At 35.8% G+C, this 26,854-nt stretch overlaps 1 protein-coding gene across 2 annotated transcripts in view; it reads right to left on the bottom strand.

The window, feature by feature from the left end:
* Window positions 1–275: 275 nt before the first annotated feature.
* LOC134851113 (potassium voltage-gated channel subfamily H member 6-like) overlaps window positions 276–26,854 on the bottom strand; it is a 31,173-nt gene continuing 4,594 nt past the window's right edge. The window contains exons 4-16 of one of the 2 annotated variants that reach the window (XM_063867047.1): window positions 25,871–26,087; window positions 20,604–20,677; window positions 18,656–18,773; window positions 14,736–15,030; window positions 7,826–7,895; window positions 6,958–7,087; window positions 6,372–6,459; window positions 5,888–6,058; window positions 4,855–5,063; window positions 4,287–4,539; window positions 3,880–3,990; window positions 3,163–3,409; window positions 276–1,248 (exon numbers count right to left, since the gene is read on the bottom strand). In XM_063867047.1, coding sequence (XP_063723117.1) covers window positions 1,035–1,248; window positions 3,163–3,409; window positions 3,880–3,990; window positions 4,287–4,539; window positions 4,855–5,063; window positions 5,888–6,058; window positions 6,372–6,459; window positions 6,958–7,087; window positions 7,826–7,895; window positions 14,736–15,030; window positions 18,656–18,773; window positions 20,604–20,677; window positions 25,871–26,087 — 2,197 coding nt within the window. In that variant the 3' untranslated portion in view covers window positions 276–1,034. Of the gene's footprint in view, window positions 1,249–3,162; window positions 3,410–3,879; window positions 3,991–4,286; window positions 4,540–4,854; window positions 5,064–5,887; window positions 6,059–6,371; window positions 6,460–6,957; window positions 7,088–7,825; window positions 7,896–14,026; window positions 14,301–14,735; window positions 15,031–18,655; window positions 18,774–20,603; window positions 20,678–25,870; window positions 26,088–26,854 lie in introns of both variants that reach the window. The other variant, XM_063867046.1, reaches the window with a different exon arrangement.

Below are 26,854 nucleotides of genomic sequence, written 5' to 3'. Positions count from 1 at the left end.
CAATATTTTAAGACTTTCCTGAAAAAAAACAGCAAGACCTATATGAGTCTTCAGTACGTTCATTACTCTTAAAAATGCATCAACTGTGTCAACTTATTTTTATTCTTATGTCAATACACATGCCATCAATAAGCCGTTTAGGTGCCTCAAAAGTTTAGCGACTTAGGCTGCGTCTTACGTTAGAAAAACAAAGAATAGTCTTAGTACAACACTAATGCTTACTAAAATTGGCTCGTGTAAATAAGTCAGATTTGAAAAGCGAAACTAAAACAACATTTCAACAGTAGCTTCTTTATTCATAAAATGAAAACATACGAATTTTCAAATGCAGTCTTTCCATTCAAATTCTGCATAGAAGCAGAGGAACACTGCCCACGTAGATTCTCAATTTATTTAAAACAGCTCACTAAGACGAAGCAACTAAATAAGCAATGTAACGTGAATGAACAGTTATTGTAATCTAAGTGTACAAGTGTATAAATAATTGCACTTGAAGTAACAACAATTCGATACAAATTCAGCACAACGCAGGAACAACTAAACCTGGCCTGATCTTAACATTGCAAAATCAAGTACAGATATCAAGTTTTTTTAAATATTTAGTACAGTTCTGATTTGGACTTCCATTTTCGAATACTCCAGATTCTTGTGATTGAAGATAACCAGATAAATTAGCTTGCGCATCTCACCAACCTCAAAGTTTGCCTTCAATCATATGACCGGTAGAAACTGCTTTTGATATCAAGACTTCAAATCTCAACAAGATCCTCGGAACAAGATCAATTTCAAATTGCAATCCAGACAATAACAGATAGAAGACATGATAATTTCGGCATTTTTCGGAAGCCCATTTTGGAAGATCTCGTTAAGAACCATCTGGCCCTGAGAACAGTGATTAGTGAAGTAACAGATGCTCATTCTGATTGTAACAGATGTAGAATATTTCCCTAAAGCTCATCTTCATTTTGTGACCTCCACTTTTCTTCACAACACAGTTCTAAATTGATGTTCATTTTGTGAACCGGTTATTTGTTTTAACAATGCGAGGAAGAAGATTTGCTGATTGTGTTCGTAGGCTCTGTCAGCTTGGTTTCTGTTAACAGCCTCGAGAAGTGGTCTCCTCCACTTGCTATGTCATCTGTGCCTGATGTAACTAGAGGCGAGGGGACAAAAGGAGACTTTGCTGGTCCTCCGAAAGAGTAGGAGTTGTGCAGATGAGGTTGTTGTAATGAATGAGGCTGATGTCTTCTAAAACAACAAAGAGCGCATGTAGAATCAACACAGAAGCAAAGTGGATCTTCGCAACAATTGCAATAATAGACAAACAAGGCATTGTAAATTAGCAGACAGAAAATGAGACCAAGCGATCGAAACAATTCGAAAAACCTGCGGCTAAAAATCGAATAAAACCATCTACAAACTAACATATTGGTTTCGATCTTCCATTAGAGACAAATATGCCAAATGAAAATACCGCCGCTAAAAACCAATAAAGGAGCGGCAACTAAGCCGACAAAAGTTTGGTAGACGCAAGTTGAATCGAAAATAAAACGATTTTCGAAAACAAAACGATATTCGAAAACAAAACGATTTTCTAAAACAAAACGAAATTATGAAAATAAAACGAAAATTGTAATCGACAACAAAACGAAATAAGGATAGCCGGTTACTGTGCAGGTAGCACAGAATGTTCCGAACGTTCAAAAAAACTACAAGATAAAGCTTTTTTCTTCAAATTAGTTTTTCTGCGTGAGGAGACAAAAAAGTCTAATGTAAAACTATATTTTACATATATTTGACATTCATAGTAATTCAGTCAAATAAGACACAAGCATTTTTTAGAAAATTGACTAGAAAAACAGAAATAAAAAAATCATAAGATTTCATTTTTTTTTGAAATTTTATTGCAGAATTTTTCCAATTTTTTGAAGTTTTTGCTTCCCAGAAATTTTTCGTGGTTCGAATTACGACTGAAAGGGCTTTCACACGATATATAACTCAACCCAGTCTGATGATTACTTGTGGTAGCTGGTTTTGCGTGGAAAACAAAAAGAAAAAATCTAAGTTTGAAGCTCCGTCCTTTGAAATGCACGAAAGCATAAGAATCAATTTTTTCAATTTATATCACGCAAAACGAGCTAACTAAGTCAAAATAGCATAAGTCAAACCAATTTACGCGATAAAAAAATATATAGTTAAATAAACTAAAAATAGAAAACTTACAAACTACAGACTAGTAACATATTAGGAACACACTTTGAACTTAAGTATAAATTTCTTAAACACAAAAAATTGATGCTTTGAAGAAAAAAATCGATGCGAGACGACAAAAAGTAAGTTGACAAATGACAGTCCGAAATTTCAAACAAATTATTTCAACACCGAAAAAAAATGTCCAACCGGGACTCGAACCCTGGACCTGATGTTCCGAAGGCGTATGCTTTACAACTGTACCAGTTGAGAGGGGCCTAAAAACAGTTGAAAAGCCATAAAAAGCATAGTCAATTTCTTATAAGTCATAACAGTGCCCCGACGAGGGCCGATTCACATACCTAAAGTTCATGAGTCCCGTGCTTCACCCCTATACCGAGTTGGAAGGGCACTGAACGGTGACAAGGTTATACACAGAGGCGAAGCTTCGCTTCGCAAACACTAGCGAGTACAGGACAAACACTATCTCTTTAAAGTGCAATAAGAAAAATTAGAATTGAGTCTCGAATAAGTAAAAAAAAATCGGCTACGGCTGAGATTCGAAACTGCGACCTAGAGATCCACTCAGCCGCGGAACCTTAATGGCTACCAAGCACAAGCCACAAGTAAAACAAAGAACAGATGCTATGCAATTTCCAATGCTACAACGAAATTTCCAATTAGGTTCACTAAGCTGATTGCTAATAATACACTAAGCTGATTGCTATTGTAATGAAAAAACAAGGTGAACATACATAAATAATGAAAAAGAAAACTTTCACAAGTGAAAAAAGATAGACCGAAGTTTAAGGTCATTTATCAACGAATGAAGTTACAAAAAAGTTGAACGGTTCTTTATGAGAACGGGTGTTCATCCTGAATACGAACTAAATACGTTTTTGTTGCATTTGCTAAAAAGAATCAACCTATAGAACTGATTAAATATTATCTCTACCGTCCAATCTAACTCACTGGTTAGGATAGAGTGTGTTGTTGTTGTTAATGTTCTGTAGATGATGTTGCTGCTGCTGCTGTTTGTTGTTGCTGTTGTTGTTGTTTATCTGTAGCATGAGAGACTGTGTGATGAAGTGCAGTTGGGATGTGATGTTGAGTTCCATCTCGTCCAGCTTGTTCTCCAGCTGGGACATGCGAGAGTGCAGCACCTTCAGATCCCCACGAGACAATTGCACTGGCCCACCACCTGAGATGGGAGGAGATTCTAAATCAATCAAACACACTTTTCACATAACATCTTCAAAATCCACATCAAAAACTGGACACAAATTTCTTGGCTTTCATAATCCTTTTTGAGCACCTTTTTAAATTTAGGCAGCCAAACAAGTTTCATTATCAACACAAAGCCTTCGCAAAGCCATAGCTTGCTCACTACAACTCGGCAAACCATAGATAAAATGAGAAATCGAACCGGCCATCATGCAAATGTTGCGCGAAGTATAAATATTCATGTTTCACACTGAGAGAGGAAGAAGATATTCGGCCATCTTTTGAAGTCATTTTTTTGACAAAAACCTAATTCGAAAACTTTACCAAAAAATAATTGAAAAAAAACTTTTCTTTCGAAGTTAATCGGTTGTAGGAAACTGGTTGGATGCTAGTTATATGATAGATTCAGTAAAAATAATTGCCAAGTTGTGCATCAACAGATGACAAAACAGAGCAACAACTCACTTCCAATTGCTGCTGGCTCCAGGCCGCCGTCCAGAGACATGCTGGGAGCCAGACTCAGACCCGGGAACCCCCGCTGCAAGTTCACGTCCGAGGACGCCATCTTAGGACTTGCTGAAACATAAATATTGCAAAATGCCATGATCCATTATCTATAAACAACGGAAAGTTTTGTTTGTTTATGGGTGCGCGTGTCTGTTTTCATACCATCCGACCTTTTTTTACAAAGATTTTTCAACCGGAAAAGATCAAGCAATGTATCGTAAAAATAAATGTAGGCGAATCTACCTCTCCTGCTCTGCTCTACTATGGCCTCTATTTTGGGCTGAATTTGAGTGAATAAGGAAGGTTGGTTTATGGTACACCTTTAGCTCTGAAAACACATTCATTGTTGTAAAAATGCTGCCTACCAGCATAGTCACTGGGCATTCCCACAGTATTAACTCGACTGTCTGAGTACGAGAAGGGGTCTGCAGTTGAGTCGTGATATCCCCCCATTTGTCCAGGCTGGTTCTGTGGATGGAGTGGGCGTCGCTGCGATTGGCGTCTGTGGAACTCCCCGTAGTTGTTCATGCGTTGGGACACTGCAGTGATGTGGTCGAGCTGTGACATCGGAATCATGTCTGGATTTGGAGGCTTCGCACCAGACGTGTCCAGACTTGTCTGAAACGATAGTTATTCCACTATTCACTCAGCTGCAATTTTTGAGAGTCCGAAGAAAAATTTTCACACCATTGCAGAACGCAAAAATAGCAGATTTTATATCTGAAAAAGATTTACAAAATATAAGCCACCTTCACAAATTCTAGCAAATGATATCACGAGACCATTTTAATCAGGAGAGTGTTAATCAGTATTTCGGGACACGGTGAACAAAATTTTCAGATTAGCAAAAACACACTTAGAGAAAGTGTTGTGCAATTGGAATAGGATGTAACTGATTCGATTAACTAAGTATTAGAAGGACAGCCGACTTACGTCTCTGAGAGAGAAGGTGACCTGCAGCTGCTCGTAGAAACTCTGTGTGAATTCCGGATACCAGTCTAGCACACCGAGGAGATCTTCGTGTCTGATCTTGTGCAGGTCGCAATAGGTCAAAGCCCTCACCACGTAGTTGCTCTTGCCTACTGCTCTGGGACTCATGTTAGCAGCGAACGCCTCCCCATCCCCAAACACATCTTCCGAATCTAATCAGAGAGAAACTCATCTTCATTCCTCAGGTTTCCAACAAATTCACAGAGGCGAGGCGGAGCTTCGCACCACTTGCGATACCACGCAAACATATCACGGTACCCTAGTTGAAAATGTCGAAAAAAAATTCTTGCATCATGGTTACAGTAAAAATCCGCTCCCCCCCCCCCCCCCCAAGGAAACACGAAGTATCAAATCCTATGTTTCTTTTGGACAACGCAATATCAGGACACTACGCCTTTCTATTTTGAAAAACCTACACTTTCGAAATTCAAAGCAGATAATAGATGGCCTTAAAGCTCTTTGCATTCCAAAAACAACTTATTCTTTTTGATAAACACTTTGAGAAAATTGGATCAATCGAAAATTTTGACTTTGCTGGGAAACCTGAAATCTGAAATCCACTTTCCTAACTAAAAGTGTGGAGTTTTCCTTCCTTTCAACAACTAAATGAGCTGACCTTGAAACGAAATCAGAAGTCAAACCGCGAAAAATCTGAATTGAACGTGAACAAATTTTATGACTTTTCCTGGAAAAAAAAACATCACGATCTATAAGATTTTTCACCACGTTCGTCGTTGCTTAATTAAGCTAACCCAACTTTTGAAAACTGGATCCAGTCTTTTTAGCAAATGAACTTGAACTGAACTTAGACAAAAAACAAAAGTCAAACTGCGAAAAAGTATATTTAATCAATTTTTTCCTCAAAAAACGGAAAAAATTAATACAGCCTTTATAAGTGTGTTCACTGCATTCATCGACACTGGGATATGAAACAATTTGAGAGCAAACCATGAAAGTGTGAATGGTACAAACTTACCTAGAATGGCGACCACTTCATCGTCTTCTCCCCCGAGTATCTCTATGGAGCCCCTGGCGATGAAGTAGAGAGTGTCCAGTCGGTCCCCCTGGAAGATGAGACTGTCTCCCGGGGGGATGGAGGTGGTCTCGAACTTGAGAGCCAGTGCACGCTTACAGCCCAGAGATGCATCTGGAAAGAAGCAGAAAATAAACTAACATTTAAAAAGACTCAAATAGATGCCTCATTCTTCGAGCATTACCCAATCTTATTAGAAGCAGTTTGCATGGATGAGTAGTCAGTTACTCTCCGTTTGAGTAAATATTGCCTTAAACTTGGAGTTGTTCACCAAAAGAGGTGTGCTAGAAATTTATTTTGAGTTGAACGGCATAGGGGGCACCAGATTGTCCACAACATTTGCCCCAACCCAAAATTATTATTCAGCTAAATCTCTCCAACTGTCAATGAACAACCGCAGATTAGATTAAAGGAAAGGATGAACAACCTGTGAATACATTTGACTTGCTGAGCAGCACATTGTTCAGGTGAAGTCTGATGTCCGCCTGCAGACACTCGGGGAAAGTGAGCAGCACCTGCAAACAAACAAACTAACAGACATGCTCACTCATTCATAAGTGCTTTTCAAAAATAACATAGCGTGTCATGAACATTTGATCAGTTAAAATAATCAACTTTACCTCTGAAACCTATTGATAAAAAAGTGTTTAGCTTGGTAAAATTGTGTTAACTTAAGTTTCTACAAAAATTGTATGCTAATCAACTTGCCCACTTGTTTTTGTATTAACGCTTCACCAGCTAACTGATGAATATTTTATAGATTAAAAGAGCCAGTTATTTATGAGCAATCAAGTTAACAATCCCCCACCCCCCCCCCCCCCCCAAAAAAAAAGATGTTTCACCCAGTTTACAATTTAGAATAAAACTGCCCAGCGCTGCGAGTAATACGCTTGACTCTGATAGGCTGAAAGATCCAATTCAGACAGTGTTATTACTATCCTGCCTGAACACTCTAGGGATGGGAGTTTGAACTTGATCTATTATGAGTTAAACTGGTAATGATGGCTGCTTACAGATCGCATGTCGATTCCATTCCTGTAGTTCCACTCGTGTTGAAAGTACTCCTCCAGTTTGTTCTTCAGTGGATTCTTGATCTGGTGGAACTTGATGAACTCGCGGATTCGCCTCAGCTGCGTGTGGTATCTAACAATCAAACATCTCGGTCTAGTTGCAAGTCGCAAAATTTAAATCCACTTTTGAAACTAGAAGTCGATCATGTTTTTCATGACCTTTACACTTTTACTGTTCGATAGCCAAGTTTTCTGTCCTTTTAACAAACGAAATGAGCTGAGCTTGAAAAGAAAACAAAAATCAATCCAGAGAAGTAAACATATTCCGAATTCCAAAGCAAAAATACATGACTTTAAAGCTCTTTAATTTCTGGAACAATTTATGATTTTTCGCTGGTTCGATGTTGGAGTTTGTCTTCCTTTAAACAAAAGAAATGAACTGAACAAAAAGAAATCAAGTCAAACCGCTAAAAAAAGTAAATTTGAGCCTGAACAAATTTTACGACATTTTCTGGAAAAAAAAACGAGAAAGAAAATCATCTCGACCTATTTGGGGTCTGAACTACATTCGTCTACTCTGAAAGAATCGGTTTGATTACGGGAAGAAAGCCGACAAAAATAAACAGCCTGATGATAGTCCGAAAAGCAGAAAATTTCTAACTCAGGTCCCGGCCGATTTCGAACGACAGCCCTTTGCAATCGCAAGTCAGATGCGCAGGATGTTTGATTGAATTTGAATTTATAATGAAGCAAGTTTAAACACGTGAATTTACTAATGAAGCAAAGGTTTATCATAGTAAAACTGTTAACTGATGCCAAGGGTAATGACTGATCGAAAATGACCTTTCCATCATGTGCAATTTAAACTCACCTCGAGGTTCCCGAGTACAGTCGCTGGATGATGGCCGAGACATTTCCGAATATGGAGGCGTACATGAGAGCTGAAACAAATCACACAATACACACTTCAACTGCATGTACATCGAATTGCTTCACGCCCAACCTTCAACACTACTTGTGTTGCGTGAACATCGGATTGAAACACTCAACACTCAAAAGGAAACTCTTCACATCCGCTGAATCCCTCTTAGCAGAAGGACACAATGGCCAAATCAAATTTAATCCAATCAAAATACTGATTATCTAAAAGAAAATATGACCATCTAGCCAGTTTTGGACACCTGAAAGGATTTTGATTGGTTCACAATTTGTCTGCTATTTGGTCCTTCGGCCGTGAGAACAGCTGTTTCTATCTATCAACAATAAAGTTCAATACTCAGAAAAGAACCTGTGGTGCACTAACTAGATCAGCCAAAGAGCAGAACTTAAAACTAATTTGCAATCAGTATTTGAAATATATGCAATTATATGTAGATCCATTCTTCAAATCAATTTTTTTTCGTTCCTTCTGCTCATCCAGGTCAAATCAAGGTCAAACATATAAGCGACCCTTAGTACTAACTAGGCATCCATTCAAGACAACAGCTAACATTCCGTCATTGCACTCATGAAATGCAGCTGAATTTTAACTATCTAATTCACAACTTCAGAAATAGCCACCAATAAACCTGCTTCATATTCGTGAACACAAATTAAATACGTCACTGAACCATGTTTAAGTATGGCACCACTTCCAACAAATCAATTTCTTGTTTTCTCAACAAACACTTCTACCTTAAAGTCTAATTCCAATTTAATTTCCCAATTGCGGTGATTTTGTGATTGGGGTCAACAGAAAATGAAAACACCTGACTCCTTTGGTCAAAACAAACAATCGTTAAATATAATTATGCATGGAAAAATGATCATTACAAATAGCCTAGAAAATAGTCATAAAAGACAACTTCTATGTCGAATTATATGTATCATGACTTAAATTGTTTGTGTTGATTACATACAGGCTTTCGACCAGACAGCATTTTTAGTTCCAAATTGTATTCTCTTAATGGCAGCATGAAAAGTTGAATTTCAAATTTATGCAACTGTGATTACATGTTGCAAAAATTTGTATCAACAAAGACTGCAGGTTTTTATGAGCTTCTTTTCAGTTGCTTATTTCAACCCTAACACTAACGCTTAGTTTAAACAATTCTAACAGAAATTCGGTCAACATGCAACATATATAACGGAGCAGGACGCTATTTCTTCTACTGTAAAAGTAAACACAGACTAAAATAGACATTCTGAAGGACCTAAATCAACGCTATTCTACAAATTCATCTGGGAAAGAACTCCTAAATTCATCCCAAATTATTCGAAACTTCCCACAGCTAAATTGCATAGGACATCGTGCGGACTGTACTTAGCTATTGAAAAGAAAAATTAATAACGCTGGTAAGCTAAGTGCAAAATAGGAAGGACTTCAACTTCAAACGATACAAACAGGCAAATGGCTCCAATATTTAAGCAAACAGAAGGATTCCTTTCGCAATCAACTGTTCAATTATACATACACTTGGCACTAAAGCGATTCAAGCTGAAAGCAAAAGTCCCGCATCAGAACAATTCGTCATTTGTGTGAATACCTTTTGCTCCAGCAATTTTAGACGTTTTTTTAGTTCGCCTAGAAAATATAACCACTGGGATTCGATTGACCAATGAAAAATCGGCACTACCATTAATAGTTCCAAGAAAAAAATGGCAGCATATTACTGCTTCTGAAAAAAAGTCAGCTTCGTTTCTGACACAAGAAATCAATCCATGTTGAAAATCAAAAGTAGCCAACAAACACAGTTTCACGGAATGAAAGCAGACCGAAAAAAATGCTATAAAAATTGCCAGTTTTCAAATTTCAAATCCAAAGGTAATTTAAAAATCACTTTAAAGGTTTCTGAAGTTCCAGAATCTTATATTATCGATACCGCCTTTGGGTGAAAAAGGAATCAAATTTTGAGGACACACTAGGTAATCAATTTTCCGCTCATTTTTCGGGAATTTTAAAATTTATAACCCATTTCTGATACTAAATTCATTCTTGTTTTTTTTCCACGCCATTTGAAATTTTCTCATTTGATAGCTTCATTCGATCAAAGTTGAGCGTGAGCGCCAAGAACAAAAAACACCACACGACTTTCGTTCTGTCCACTGATATTTAATTAATTTGCGAGTGCTTAATTTGAAGACCCACAAGGAGCCAATGCAAAACATGAGTGGGCTACAAGAGCTCAATGAAAACAAAAAAATCTACTTGCATTTGTTTAAGAGCACTAGTTTTTCTAAACGTTTAGTTAACTTTCTCAAAAAAATTAAATCGCACAAAACCACTTTCAATTTGAAGAATCTCGGGGCTGACGCTTTGTGCCATATATTACTAATTTGAGAAACTGGATCAATGGGTAATGCGAAGTCCGATACAAAAAGTGAGCATGGACTTATCATAAGCATTTTTCCTGAAAACTGGCACGACATCCAGAATATTATTTCATCAGATTAAAAATTAAATTTCTCAAATCGAAAACAATTGCCTCACTTTTTCATTCATCTAACCAAAAAATGATCGAAGGGGGCCTGAATTACATACAGCAAAGCTGTGCTTTGCATGAATTAGCAACAAAATGCAAATGATATGTGCATGAAAATAAGTTTGAAAAAAGGACAGCATTTGGTACTGTATTGACACGAACTTTAACAATTGAAGTTCGATGTCTTGATTTTGAACTTCAAAATGCTTTCATCATAGTGAACTGGTTATGTATATTTTTAACATAGCCAACATACAGTTGAAGCTATGCTCTATGCTTGAAGCTCTATGAAAAAACATAGCCAACTGACAGTTGGAAAAGAGTAATGAACGCAAGAAAACTGAAAAAAAAACCGACTTGTTTTTTCAAAAATCTTCAACTTATGAATTTCGAATAAAAAATTAGATGGCCTTAGAACTCTTTGAATTTGTAGAACAATTTATGATGGACTTTTTTTGTTTAAACTACCCCAATTTGAAAAAAACTGGATCAATAGGTAGAACTTTTCTTTCGCTGGGAAATCTGATAATTAATTTCCATTTACAAAATTAGAAGTGAGCTTTACAATTTTGCTGTTCAATAGTGGAGTTTGTCCTCCTTTTTACAATGAAAATGCACTGAACTTAAAAAGAAATCACAAGCGAAAAATCAAAACTGAACATGAACAAATTGTATGACTTTCCTGGAAACAAAAACATCACGATCTCTTTAAAATTCCTGAAAAAAAAACAAAAAAAAAATCAGCAAGACCTATATAAGAGTCTTCACTACGTTTATTACTCTTAACCAGAATTTTTTATCATTGACATTTTTAAATGCTAGTAACCCAACTGGAGAAAAAATGATCAATAGAAAATTTTTTATTCCGTTGGGAATTCTGAAATTCATTTTTGAATTTTTGGCAATTTTGTGATCAATTGAGCAACCACCTCCCCCATTAACGGGTGAGGGGATAGCTCAAAATACTTAAGACATGTTTACAACTACTTGAAAGCTGTTGAATGATAATTCATGAGCCAGATTCTCCAACAAAAGTGAAACACCAAAACTCACATAAACCCAACAGAAAAAATGACAACGAAAAATAGAAAAAATGATCAAAAATTTTTGAACATTTTAAATTTTGAATTTCGAAGAAAAATAATATCAGGTTGAAGTTCTTTGAATTTCGAGAACAAATTATGGTTGACACTTTTTTGATAAAATAAATTCAATTTGAGAAAACTGATACAATGGGTAGATCTATCGTTCCGCAGAGAAATATTTTTAAAAATCCACCTTCAAAACTAAAAATATTTTAAATTTTGTCCCGATATTTCAGTTTTGTATTTGGAGAACGACACAACCAACAAAAAATCATCACAACTTGCTTTCCTCAAGGCAATGTCGCCCAAACAAAAAAGCAAAAAAAAACAACTGCTGCAGAAAAGTATCAATTTTTTCAAAAAGTTTTCACGAGAAAAAAAACTTCAGTCAGTCAATTGATGGCGCACTACGTGCACATCAGAAGGCATCGAATTTTAGTTAAGTAAAAAATCATTTAAGCTAACTAAAAATATCCTTAAAAACCATCGAATTAGTTGAAGAAAAGGTAATTAAAACCCGAGTATTTCATTTGTGATAGCCTTTTACAGGAAAATTTTCAAATTTTCAGTTTTGTAATTTACATTATCTAACCAATTCCCCACAACGCGACAAGCCTTGTTGAAGATGTCAATGTAATTGTAAAATTTTCGAAATACTGTCGGTTTTCTGGAGACCTTCAACAGAGATAGTTGATATAAAGCACATCCCTCTGATGAGTTTATTTCCTCCATTTTTTTCAGAAATAGTTAGTTAACTACAAAAAATAGTTATTAAACGAAAATCCGGGCCTTTACATCAACCATATGCTTGCGTTTGATGTCTTTTTGTTGCTTTTTACCGTTTTTGATTGCGGGAGATAGCTCAATTGGTCATTACGGGGGATTGCACAATTGGTCCAACTTTTGTTATTCGAGATGGTAAATTGCCTTCCGTTTAGCATAATAAATTGAATTGCTTTTACAATAGAGAAAAAAGTCGAAACCGGGAGAAAAAATTTGAGCGTGAACAACTGGTTAGACTTTTACCTAATAAAAAACCACAGGCTTAAATACGTGTTTCAACTTTGGCACTTCGAAAAACTCAAATAATTGACTTCAAACTGCCTTTTAGTCTATCTGAAAAAAAACTGTCTGAAACCTTAAACAATGACCCTTACTACGTTTAGTGGGATCTTGTCAACTATTTCCCCCTCCCCTTTTTGGACCTTGTTAACTATTCCCCTCTATGCATGTATTATTTTTGACAACCATTTCTGTATAAAATATGAACTTCAAAAACGTCAAACATTAATTGGGTTTTCATTTTCGCGCGTTCGTATTTAGGGTCTTATGCACTAAACGGCCCAAAATCAATTTTTCTACATCGTAAGCTGAAAATTATGCGATCAAATTTGATTGGGTAATTTTAGCCAATCAAATTCAAGTTACACGGTCAGGCATTCCGATCAACTTTTCTAGCAGATAAAAATATTAGCCGAAATTGCCGAAAAGGTGGAACTTTGAGTCAAATTATCAAATTAATTTTGAGTCACTTGTGAAACCTTGCCCAGACAAGCAAAATTCACTAAAATGGCTTGACAAAACAAAATTCAATTTTCTTTATCATTTCGGCTAATAATTTTATCTGCTTGAAATTTCAATTGAAATGGCAGAAAATGTCGATGGAACTAGCTTGGCTAATTAGCCAATCAAATTCATCCACAATAATTTGTTCAAGAGATGTAGAAATAATGATATTGGGCCGTTTAGTGCATAAGACCCCGTATTTGTATTACTCACTATTTATATAATACCTACATAAAAATTTTCAATTCAATATATTTTCTGAAAATTGTTTTAAGCTATTGAAAATGTGGCAGCCAAAGTTGAATTTCTGAAAATCAAAATGGGCGGGGGATAGTTAACAAGATCCCGTTCAGTGATACCTTAACGATGAATCGTAGTGCGGCTGAATAATTCGATTAAACTATAGGATGGACAGGCACTTCGAACTACTCCAATTTTTGACACTATCGCATGGGAGAACTTGTCTGTGCCACTTTCAAACTCAACTTAAGCCAATCAATAGCAATAAACAAAATGAGCATATAATTTCGTTTTAAAAATCATTTTGATTCATTTTCATAGTGAAATCAATTTTAACGCAAAACTCGTCCAACTCAAAATATAGCAGGAAACCATAGCACGGACACCGAGTGACCAAATAAAAAGACTCGTGAAAAATCTTCAACACAGATGTGGAACACCACTACAGAAAAATGAACCAATTACTTTGTTAACACTACCAAAGAAAAACACTCAAGTTTCCTGTCACTTTCTCATAATCAAGTGGGCAAAATTTTTGCTTTCGAGAAAAAATCATACATTAAATGATAAGCTGTTCACCAGGCCTAAAAGTGGTCCAATTTTCCGTCTTTGCTTGATGTCACTATTTTATGAAAATTTTTTGTGTTGAAATGACAGGAAACCAACTGAAAAATACGCGATACACATTTGCGAGACCACAATGTACTGTACTCAACTTACAGCCGAGCATCATAACCATGATAGTAAAAATCTTCTCGGCATTTGTGCTCGGAGAGACGTTCCCGAATCCGACACTAGTCAGACTACTGAAAACGAAATAGAGCGCCGTGATATATTTCTGCGACAAGGAAGGACCCCCTGTTACTGTATACTCCCCTCCCCCGCTCAAACCCCCACCCACTAAGGGGGTCGAGTTGTGATTGACTGGAGAGTGTGGATCTACAAAGGGGGTCCCTAACTGGTCGGCAAGTTTGTCTATCCAGCCGATTTTGTGCTGAAAATGGAAGTTAACTGAGCATGAAAAGAAAGTGAAAGCACATGACCGAATGGCTCATTTTCAAAACCGTCTCCACACCAAAAATGACTCTGAGTTCACTACAGTTATTGTTGTTTACTCTATATCAAAGACGAGTTTACGCTCCTTCAAGGCCGTATGTTACACATAACCACTTCTGACCGCACGTATTAAGTTGTGTTTAAAACTGCAAACAAACTCCACGAGAATATCAACAATCGCATGTTTAGGTTAAGCTGCGCTTAACTGAATATGACAACTGTCAACTACTTGGTTGAACATTTTGTAAGAAAAAAGGCTAACACATAATCCAATTTTGGGCTTAAAAGTCATTTTTGGTGCATAAATTGACTACAGAAGAGGAAAAAGAGGAGGACGGTAGAGACAGGTCGGTCATGTTTCATTTCAACTTACATCCGATTAACATGACTAATATGGAGAACACTTTTTCTGCGTTGGTGTTGGGGGAAATATTGCCGAAGCCGACGCTGGTTAGACTGCTGAATGTGAAATAGAGTGCCGTAATGTAGGTCGCCTTCATCGACGGCCCCCCTCCCGGCTCCCCTGGCATAGCACGGGGGGCATGCAGTTGTGCTGCTGCTTCTGTGGCTGTCGGCGGGGGGTACATCAGCAGGTCTTGTTCGGAGGCTGAGTCGTTGAACGGCTGGTTGATTTGCTCTCCTAGCTGGTCGATCCAGCCTATTTTGTACTATAGGACAAAACACAGAGAAGACAAGCAATACAACACCAAGTACACACATTGCAACACAACATGCAAAAGGAGAAGAGATAAAGAAAAAAATTGCTTCCGAAAAACTGGAACAATGCTTAAAGACTTTAAAAAAAAAACAAATGAAAAGCATTCAACCTAAACAAGTGTCTTCAGTGGCGGTTTTTTTTACCCCCTCGCTAATTCCCTTTGATAACATTTTATGAAATCCATTTTAGGCCGACCAATATATACTAATTTTGAAGGGGAGCTCGAGTTTTTTTACGCTTTTTGCCGCTGAAACTTTCAAAAACACGACTCTTAATATAATCTCTGGTGCTATCAAATCGATGATCATTCATCTTTTCTGTACGTTAATGATATTAGCATTGTCGCTTTTATTATCAGTCGCAAATAAACTCGTTTTGATTATTTTGTCAAATATTTAAAATATTGGACCAAACTTTTCGCGATATGGATAGTTGAGAGCAGACAAAAAAACTACAGAATGAAAAACACATAGAAAATGAGTTGATAAGAAGCAAACCTTGCTTGCGTAGAAAAAAACATCCAAAAAAGAACAGCCAGTTAATTAAAAAAAAAACGTGGAAACAAAAAGGTGACCCCCTCGCCAACTAAAGTGACACCCTCACCAACCAAGTTTTGGACCACCTCACCAACCAAAGGGTCCCTCCTTAGATATTATTTTCTAACATCCATTTTAGGCCGACCAACTCAAATTTTTCTAAAGGCGCCAAAATATACTAACTTTGAAAGGGAGCGCGCGTCGAAAAAACACAATTTATTAGTCAAAACTTTTCAAAAAAGCCTAACGGCTCGTTTGATTTTTTCTCAAAAACTTATTTTCGGCGCAAAATTCTTGGTCAATAGCAGGGGCGGATCAAGGATTTTATCTATGGGGTGGGAGCGGAATTCAAAAAATTTTGTCGCCTTTTTATAGGTCGACCAAATTGATTTTCCGAGCACTTAAAGCACTAAAAAGACCCTGTTTTGGCCAAACTTTGAAAAAACAGCCCAAAAAAGGAGTTTTTAGGCATTTTTTTTGGAAACCCTCAAAATTAGTATATATTGGCGCCGAAGGCGCCTTTAAAAAGTTTTTAGGGTCCGTTACCAAAATTTGACGTTTCAAAATAGTAAAAAAAAGGGGACCCTTTGCGTCGGCAGGGGTCGAATCCCGGAGGGGTCAAAAGGGTCTTTATAGTGTTCTGAAGTGCTCGGAAAATGAATTTGGCCGACCAACTACAAACTTTTCAAAGTCCGCCCCTCAAGAAAATCCTAGATTCGCCCACTCAGTGTCTTCATTTCGTTCATCGACACTTCGAAAAGCGCAGAACCAAGCATTTCATTATTTCAGGATAGTTGCATTCAAAATTAATACAAAATCTGCCATATTTCAGAAATTTCACCCCTTTTCATGCTATTGGGCTTATTAAAAGGCGCCTTTTAAAAGCACGAATTATTGCAGGGTAGACATCCCTCTCTTAGAAACTAGACTCCTACACCACAAAAATAATCTTTTTTGGTACTATTCAACAGCACTCATTTTTTGGTGCATAAACCAACCTTTTTCTTAGGGAATTTTCGGCCAAAACCTTTCAAGAGCCTAAAATAATTTTTAGCTTTAATTAAAATTGAGGTCATGATGGTGTTTCGGTATAGCTCGGAAATGCAACTTGACGGTCTGAAAAAAGCGATGAATTTTCTAAAATCCGTGCGCCTCGCGAAAACAGGCTAAAACATAATTGACACTTTCGAATTGCTGTTTTTATATCATCTTAAAAAAAATTGACGCAATGAGCTCAAAATTAAACAGATATTTAATCTGTGATTACTTCAAGTTTTGACCGTTTGAAAATGTCCAATGTGGCTAATTTGGGACATTTAACATGGGATATAATTCGATCAGTTAACGTGAGCAAAGATCGCTACGATTTGATTCGAGGCAAACTATTTGGAGTCATTATTACGTTGCTTGACGCTAGTTGCATCGCTGTACTTAAAATATCTCAACAAATTCAAATACTCTTCCTTTTTTCTGAATTTCCTCAATTTTTATATTTTATAAAAGATGACTGAACCCTTCCACCTTAAAGGGAAGACTTTTTTGCGGATCTTCTTTGTTGCAGATTCAGCAACAAGACTGTTTTTCTTTGACCTTTTGCTTTTTTTACAATCCAGGAACCAATGGTTAATACAGAGTGCAGTTCCAAACGCTAGGAGACTTCGTGTTTTTGGTCTCTTCGCTCGGAGTGGACTCCGCCACAATATTGTGCCGACAAAACTCACGGTACAAGGTATTTGTTTGTAATTTCACAATACGCACGAACCAGATTCCCCAGACAAACACGCAAAAGTCTGTGCGCAATTAAAATTTACAGTTTGGCCTCGTAATGGACCTTTGCTCACAAAAAAAAATTAAAAAGCGCGCTTCAAGGTCAAAAGGACAAAAAAGAGAGAATAAAAAGTTAGAAATTTGAATGATCAAAAATCTACACGGCCAATATCAGTATCTTCGCGAAGCTCATTAGGAACTAAAAATCTGTCAAAATTCTATTGTATTACCTCGTTTGTTGAATTTTTCTGGATTACCTAGTGCATGCAAAATACAAATAAAGGAAGCCATTAGGGTTGTGCAGTTACTAGTAAGTCAAATTCGTTTACTAGTAAGTTACCACTTTTTTACTAGTAAGTTACTTTTACTTACTAGTAAGTTTCAAAAACTCAGAGTCTACCAAGTTTGATGACCATTAATTTTACACAAACTCAAAATCCGCTTAATAATCATTATAATCAGTATTATCAAGTAAAGCAGCGTTGCAGTATATAAAAACAAGTTTATCTGTTCTTTCGACTGATAATTGAGCCTCCTTACTTTCAAAAATTTCATTTTGGTTCAACTTACTAGTAATAAGCCTTATTTTACTTACTAGTAAGTTACTAGTATGTTTACTAGTAACTTACTTACCAGTAAGTAAGTCCGCACAACCCTAGAAGCCATACACTTGTTGTGCAGCCTATTGAAAAACTTGCACAATATAGCCAATAGACAATGGGAAAAGTGTCAATGAACTCAAGGACACTGAGCAACAATGATTGACTTATGTATAAACTATTTTCAAGTTTCGACGAAATATATCAGGTTAAATAACTTTTTCGATTTTCAAGAATATTTTATGATTGAAACTTTTATCACAAAACAAACCCAATTAGAGAAAATTAGACCGAAACCGCTCGAAAGTCTAATATTAGAAGGCCTTCAATTTAGCAGATAAATTTGAATCGAACTAGAAAAGAAACCAAAAGTCAAACAGCACAAAAATCACATTTGAGCGCGAACAAATGTTTAGAACTTTTTCTGAAAAAAAACAATAAAATCAAAACGACCTATATAAGTGACTTCACTACGTTCATTGACACTTAAAAATTTGATGCCATAGGTAGAAACATACACTTTCAGATTGTTTTACAATCATGCGCTAGATGTGTAAAAGGAAAAAGAAATATAAAACAAAAGATAAGACACTTATTAGAACAGTGATGCACAATTCTGACTGAGGAAAAAGTAGATCGTATTGTGTTTGTAGAACATGTTGAGTTCACTGACCTCTAGCGTGGGTCTCTCCATGTTGGCTATGGCGTACCAGATGCATGCGAGCCAGTGGGCTATAAGGGAGAAGGAACACATGAGAAGGATCAGCACTGCCGGCCCATACTCACTGTACCTGTAATGCAATTCACCAATACACATAATATACACTTCACAAGAAATATTTCGGCGATTTTTATTTTTGGCTTACACCAAACATTCTCATATTGATGTTGTCTCAAACATACTCAAGTCACCAAAATTAACCTTTTTAACTTCTTGCGTTTTTAGATTAGTTTTCCCAGCTAATCCAAAACACAAAAGATGCCCATAGTTCATCCATTATACTGCTTTTTAGCCAAGTTTTTTTAAGAAAATATTGTTATTTAAGTTTTTGATGCTAAAAGCAGCACAGCCATGCAACTGTCGTATACAGTGCCAATATAAAATATCCGGACAAAACGAGTATATCTTGAACTTCAGAACGGGTTAATCTCTAATTGGTTGACTTTAGACAAAAATGATGAAGACAAAATTTGCTTAGAGTTTTAGCACAATCCAGTCCAAATTGCAGCATACTAGTTCTCCTTAAATTGTAAGTAAGTTTTGTCTTCATCATTTTTGTCTAAATTTAACCCTATTTGAGAAATACCCGTTCTAATTTTCAAGTTCGGATAGATTAAATCGGTGTCCTACAATTTAATGACATACAATTTAACACCGTACTTTTTAACACATAGTCATTTCATTACTAAACAATTTAAATCGACAACAATATAACTCCTATTTTCCAGTTCAACACAGTACATTTTAACACCTAGTCATTTCAGTATTAAAATTAAAGCTGTATGAATTCCTTATCTTAACTCTTATCGCGCCAAAGTTAATCCTGCAATTAACGCACGCACCATAATGAAAAACTTGGTTTAACTTAGTTATACATGCTAAAAGGAGGCTTCCTAATTTACTTAAGACTCTTATCAACAAGTTTGTAATTTATTTTCAATTAAACTTTTTGCTAAACCATTATGATTACTGAAAAAGCTGCGTGTGCTCATTCATAATAATTTGCCGTAAAATTTCTGACAAAAATTAAAATCTGACAGACACTTTATACTTTACTCAAGTGATAAACAAATGCAAACACAACATCTTATTTCATCTTTCCCACCCAAATATGTGGAAAGTAGTGGGCAGCCTGCAAAAAGACGCTTCCGTACAAAAACTCACTTTTTTGATGCATCAAGTGGCCATAAGTTCACAAAAAAGAAAAAGTATCGAGTATTAAATGAAAGAGTACAAAACATAATGTCCGTTTACGAAGACAAAACTGAGCGTTCAAATTGAAGTTCATTGCGCTATTACTTGTTTTTGGTTCATTTTGGAATTATTCATTGAAAATATTGGCAAGGCCATTTCATTTTGGTTTGAAACGTTTTATTGAAATCATTTGCAAGGTCATTTTTGTTCAAAACTTACGCGAATTGCGTAACGCGAATTTGTCTGGCTTTAAATGGCATAAATTTCTCTCGTTTAATTCTTTGATGGTTACCGAAATCCCCTTTGAAGTAAGTTTTCTTTTGATTTTGGATTAAAACGGTGTTAAGTCATAGAAATTGTTTTAAATTGTAGCGATGTTAAATTGCTAAGGCAACAAAAAGTAGGGAATGAATTTGTATGGTGTTAAGTTGTTTAGAGTTAAAAAGGCGGGAACCATTAAATCACCGCATCAATGACTAGTAAAACATAATTAGTAGAAAAACAACTCGGACAAACAAAATAAATCAAAGAAAAGTATTTGACTTATTTTTGAAAAACTTTGCTAGCATTTCAGAAACAATTCATGTCTCAAGGTTGTTTGAAGCCTCGAAATTGGATGGAAAAGTGGAATGGAAAGATTGCAATTTCTAATTAATTCTGTCTGTCCGAATTGAATTGTGTCGTTTGCATCTCTCTCTATTAGTACCTGTCTAGCTTGCGAGCCACTCGCACCAGACGCAGCAGCCTGGCTGTCTTCAGCAACGCTATCAACGTCGTCGTCTGAAACCAACACAACAACACACATTTAGTTCATAGATTATGAAGCACTAAATTGGTTATGAATCCACTTATATGTCTAAAAAGCTAAACGCCAGGATCAAACTTGTTCAACTATTTACTCCAGCCAACCTCTGTGGTGTCATTGAAATAGATTGACTTTTCATTGATGCTAATATTTGAAGCCTCTTAAAATGAAAATACATTGAGGTAACCGTTGTAGGTTCCAATGTAGAACTCACTATTATCGATCAATAACCTGCTGAATAACCTGCTATAAACTTTATATTTAAAAAAAACAGGTCTTGACCATCTCACGAACAAGATTTTAATCCCTTTTGCCAAGTTTTGTACAAAACTGACATTATGACGAGCGGATTACATTGAATGATGCTTCAGTTCTCTTCACCGCATGAGATAAAGAATGAGAGTTGTGAAGTGACCTTGAAATAGAGGAGGCAATACATGATTGATGGACATTTTGATGACACAAAGGCGAAGCTGAGCTTCCCGCCACTTGCGATACAAAAATGAATGACTATAATAGTCAAAATCATTGGAACAAACTTAGTTTATTAGAAAAGCTGATGCGAAAACTAAAATTCAAATGAGCAACAATTTATTGTCATTGACTCCATTTCAAATCTGTAAAGAATTTGAAAAAGGAATGTTTTGAGAGACACCAAAAAAAAACTTTTAAACATAATATATGATAAAATCAAACTTTCTGGTGATACTGAAAAACTGAGCTTAGCATTGCAAAAATCATTCTTCCAGAGAAGATGGTAAGTAGATTGAAGGGTGATATATTACATGTTCAATTTACATAGCTACATCGCTTTGTTATACTACAACAGTATTTACAATTTATTTCAAAGCTAACTTTTCAGGCGAAAGTGTACATGTTGAATTTTTGTATGACACTTAATTTGGCAGAATAATGTTTTTACAACTATTATCTCGGAAGCATGTACAATTGACTGAAAATGAAATGACTATTTCATGCATTATAGTTCGCAAGTTTAATACATGCGCTACTCAAATAGTTCTCAAAATGTACAATTGAAGTCTATGCTCGAAATAATGGTAAGCAATACAAAGAACTTAAAATCAGAAAATAACAGATGTTGAAGATTTTCCAAAAAAAATTGTTCAACACAATCAACTATATCAAGTTGAAGACTCTTTCAGTTCTTTTCAATGATCGTCGCAATTCAAAATTCCTAAGATTTTTGAGGGAAATATCGATACATCAAAAAAGTATCATTAAAAATAACATCGAAAAGTATCTATTGAAAGAAGCAAAAGTTTCCGAAACGGCTTTGGAATCGAGTTATATTAAGCATTTGAAGAAAAACAGATCCAAAAAACACAAAAACCTGAAAAAGATTCGACTTCAACAATTTTCAACTCGGTCTTTATGCATAGAATTGTCTAACACATCGACAAAAATTTAAACCGGCTTGATTTGAGCAATGGACGAAAAAGCACATCTAGGAAACAAAACTTTATAACTCGGGAGACGAAAAATACCATACCAATTCGAAAAAACTCGAAGGATATACTGAACGTAGGATATTTTTAAAAAAAGTAAGACAGGGTCTCGAATTATCTCTATATTTCCAAAAAATATCTGCCTCTACACCATCTGCGCACTGTAAAAAAATTATCACTACAGGCAAATGCATCCACACGATAAATTTTGTTCAGTTTTCGAGATAAAAACTACAAAATTAATTTTCGGAAAAATCTTGTAACTCAATTACTGTCACCATTGGGATCTTAGAAACTAAACTCGGAATGCTGAAAGAAAGCTGAATCTTCATATATAGCTAAGAAACCGTTGGAAAAGTGTTAATGAGCTTAAATCCAAAAATGAGCTCAAGTAAATTCAAAAAAAATCTTAAAATTAAAATCCACTCCCACGTTTTCACGCCATTTTCGCTTTTTCATTCGGAGAGCATAATTTGCTTTTCTTTAGACAAATGAGTTTAAATTGAAGCCGGATTGTAAAGCAAGGTAAACAAAAGACGTGTAACATTTCCACGTGTGAACTCTTTGTAGGGGAAAAAGTCTAGCAGCCGGTTGTAATACTGTTGCAGATCGCAAGTGCTTTTAAAGAGGGACAGGGAGAAGGTATAGATTTAGATCTGTAGAGTAGCTGTCGTATATGTTGTGTACTTGCATCTATCTCGTATCCAGCAAACATCTGCACAGCTTTACCCTATCAAAGAATTAATCATTCTATCTTTAATCATTCATGATCCTCGTTCTAGCTCCAATGCAGAACAACTGATTGGCAAAACATAAAGCATCCTATCAATGCAATACTTCTATCTTGGCAGCAGCATAAAAGCGACAATGCTTAGAAAATGCGACTCAATTAAGATAGCAATCAAAATCATTGTTGATGTGCAAATGAAATAAGATATACAAAATCAGAGGCGGGCATCTTCAAAATCCGTCCGTTCGTCTGGGTAGATGGATGAGGATTACTACCATGGCATCTACAACTTTTATCATCTTCACAACTCAACAAAAAATTGATTAAATAGGTTCCGAACAAAAATCGAAACAACCACTTTACTTTCCTGTTCAACAAGTCAAAATTCTCATTAAAGCTGATTTGTAATATTATGAACAATCGATTACTCTTTTCAACTCAACCAATAAATATAACCAGCAGACAAATGGAAAATGTCAATGTTTTCAAAGAAGCCATAAAAATGATTGAATCAACTTTAAGCAATTTAGAACTTTCGAACTTCGGGAAAAAATGCCGAAGCTCTTAGAATCTAAAGAATCTTTAATGAATGGCATTTTTTGCCAAAAATTGAAAAAATCTGAAAAAAAAAACTGTAATGATGAGAGCTCTTTTTATTAGGCTGCAAAAAACTAAACATAGCCAACAGACAGTAGCAAAAGATTCAACAAGACTGCTCGTATCAGGGCGAAGCCCTGAATGTTCCGACTGCATTTTAAGGTTTATGGAGCAGTAATACATTTACAAATTCAATAAAATAAAACAAAATAAAAAAAAATTCTAAAATTTGAAATTTTTCTATAAAAATCATCCCCCCATACGCCATATAAAGTACAAAAGGATAGATTTCGCTCCTAATAACAAACCAATTATGGCAAATAAGCTTCTTTTAACCAATTTGGAACGATCTCTAAGACGGATTAACTCTCCGCTTACGCGTTAATAGCGCGAAATATATCGCGCGTTAATTGTCCCAAATTGGCCAAAATGGCAATCTTTAAACCCCCGTAACTTTACGAAAAATGATCACAGGTGAAATATCTTTTCAAATTTAAGCTCAGGACAACAATACCTTTTGAATGATATAAAAAATTCCGTCAAAAATGGCTAGTTAAAAAGTCGAAATTTGTCTGAAGAAAAAAAAACCCACCCCGAGCACAAATATTCCGTTACTTTCGTATCGAAATTCGGAACAATAAACGCAAAGAAACCGAAAACAAAACAATAACTTGAAACACTTTCGAGTTGCAAAGGAAAGAATCTGGCCTCAAAGCTCTTTGAATTTCAGGACAAGTTTATGATTGAGACTTTTTTCTAAAATTAAACCAATGTGAGAAAACTGAATCAATAGGTAAAACTTTTATTTCGCTGGAAATTCGATAATTTAATTCCACTTTCGAAACTAGAAACTAGTACTTTCGTTTTTCGTGACCTTTACTCTTTTGCTGCTCGGTAATGGAGTTCACCTTTCTTTTAACAATATAAAGTACTGAACTTGGGAACAAACCGAAAGTCAAAATTCCATTTTCCGTGACCATTATTTTCTGGCTGTTCGATAGTCGAGTTTGCCTTCCTTTTAAGAATGGAAACACAATTAAAAATATACAAACTTTAAAAAAATCACAAGTCAAACCGCGAAAAATCAAAATTGAGCAAGACTTTCCTGAGAAATTTACAGAATTTTCCTGATAAAAACAAAAAAAAAATCACCAAGACCTATATAAGATTACTCATTGCGTTCATTACTCTTTTAAAAATATATGGCTTTAAGGCCCTTTCAAATTCAATAACTGTTTATGATTGACACTTTTTAAATGAAAAGTTTTGATCGGTCAAGTTTTTTTCCGCTGGGAAATCTGTTTATCAAAACCAGCTTTCGAAACCTAAATTTGATCACGTTTTTGTGATTTTTACTCTGATGTATGATAGTGAATTTACCCAAAAACAAATCGAAACTCAAACCGCGAAATAACAAATTTTCTTGAAAAACAAAAAAACATCACGACCTTTATAAGAGTCTTAACTACGTTCATTCGACTTTTAAAAGTTTGCAACATCTTTTCAATGTTTTTTAGATTTCGAATTCATTTGAATTTTCAAGAAATGGAGCATGGCAGCCTGCACTGTAAACTGCAATGCACGTACTTCTAAAAAATGTAAGAAAAGTTGATAACGGGAAAAAAGTCTACTTCGCGATTACAAGTACACGTGCTCTCTCTCAAGTGAATTAAAGCATCACAGGGTAAAATTCAACCAATAGCCTTGAAACTGGGACCATTTAAACCAAGTTATTGCAATCATGTTTTCAAATCAACAAGATGAAGTACTTGAAAAGTTTTAAAAACAAATTTTGTTCACATTCTTGCTCGAAAAATCTGTGTTTAATCGACGAACAGACGAGAGCCACACAGTCACTGCTACATTACACACAATTGATACGCGGCTAGCTATCCAGTTAAGAACTTAGATTGACCAGATTACGCTGAGAATTATGAAGAACTTTCAGAATCTAATTTCGATTGATGTGGTATATCGATTATTTTCAAGTGCCAATCAAAAAACTCTCGCCAAATTAAATCACTATTGAGATAAACGCAAACAAATAGTCTCTAATTGTAAGCATGCCGACTTAAATATTTAGTTTTTTTTTCAAAAACAGCCCCAACATTTGAGTCAATAAGTTTTTAAAGTATACACGGGCGGATTTAGGTAAAAGCCAACCCCCTCACTTATTCGTCCCCCTGGCCACCCAAAAGATCCTCTCTGGTATTCTTTTACGACATTCATTTCTGGCCGATTAGTCTGCAAAATGCTCAAAAAGTAATTCGGCGCAGTTTACACTAAACTTGAGGGGGGCATCACCCCGCAAAAACGCGATGTCCCTTTTGACCCTTCTTTCGAAATAATAAGAATCAGTATAAAAAACTACGTACCTCGTCTTCCTCTGATCCGAAGAGGAGGAGGTCGAAAGGGACAGCCGCCACTAGGTCTATAAGGAACCAGCCTTTGAAGTAGTGGGCCGCTATCTTGCTGGGAGCGGAGATGACTTCCTCTTGGCTGTTGACGTACGTGGTGCGGAAGTTGATGATGATGTCGATAATGAACAGAATGTCCACTAGCATGTCTATCAGCGTGATGGGGTCACTGTACCTAAACAGATGAAAACACTGTACCTAAAAAACAATTGGACACTTTTTACAACACAGCGCTGCAATCACGCTTGTTTCAAAAATAACTTTTATGCGTCAATTACCGAGCTATCGTTATTTATGAGATCGACGAATTCAAAAATCGAAGAATTATAATTCTTGTTTCAACTTTCGAACTTACTAAAAAAAATACGTCACCTCAAAGCTGGTTCATGTTTCATAGTAATTTCAATTTTGATGAAAAAACCCAATTAGAGTAATTTTAACGTTTTACTTGGAACGTCGTCAGATCTTCGGTTGATCATACAGTCCTGGTTTAAATTATCCGGACAAAACGAGCAACAATGGGAACTTTAAACGCATTTTTCTCATATTGGGTGCAGATTAGACATTACGTGAACAGAACAGAATTTGCCTAGAATTTTACCAGAATTAATATGGTGCATTTTGTGTTGCGAATTTCGGAACCAAAACTTTACCACAGAAATAGGTGATTGTGGCTTTTATAAATTAATCAACAATTAGGCAAAAACTGCCAAATTAATTGATGAGAAAGTTGTAACAAAATGAGCCTCTCACACAGCCCAACAAAGTTCCAGCAGGGTTAAATCTGTACAAAATTGCGCAAAACGTTTAAAACGTTTTTAAGCAAAGATTTTGGGTTTTATATAGTAGAAATCACATTTATTGGCTATCAAACAAAAACATTTTCTTTTATACAGGTTTTTGGATATTTCAACCAGCTGGAATTTTGTTGAGCTGTGTGAG

The sequence above is a fragment of the Symsagittifera roscoffensis genome, chromosome 7 (genome assembly GCF_963678635.1).
Source record: "Symsagittifera roscoffensis chromosome 7, txSymRosc1.1, whole genome shotgun sequence".
NCBI classification, from domain to species: Eukaryota; Metazoa; Xenacoelomorpha; order Acoela; family Convolutidae; genus Symsagittifera; species Symsagittifera roscoffensis.
The sequence above is the reverse complement of the archived record's forward strand: the minus strand, read 5'-3'. Positions and strand labels throughout refer to the sequence as shown.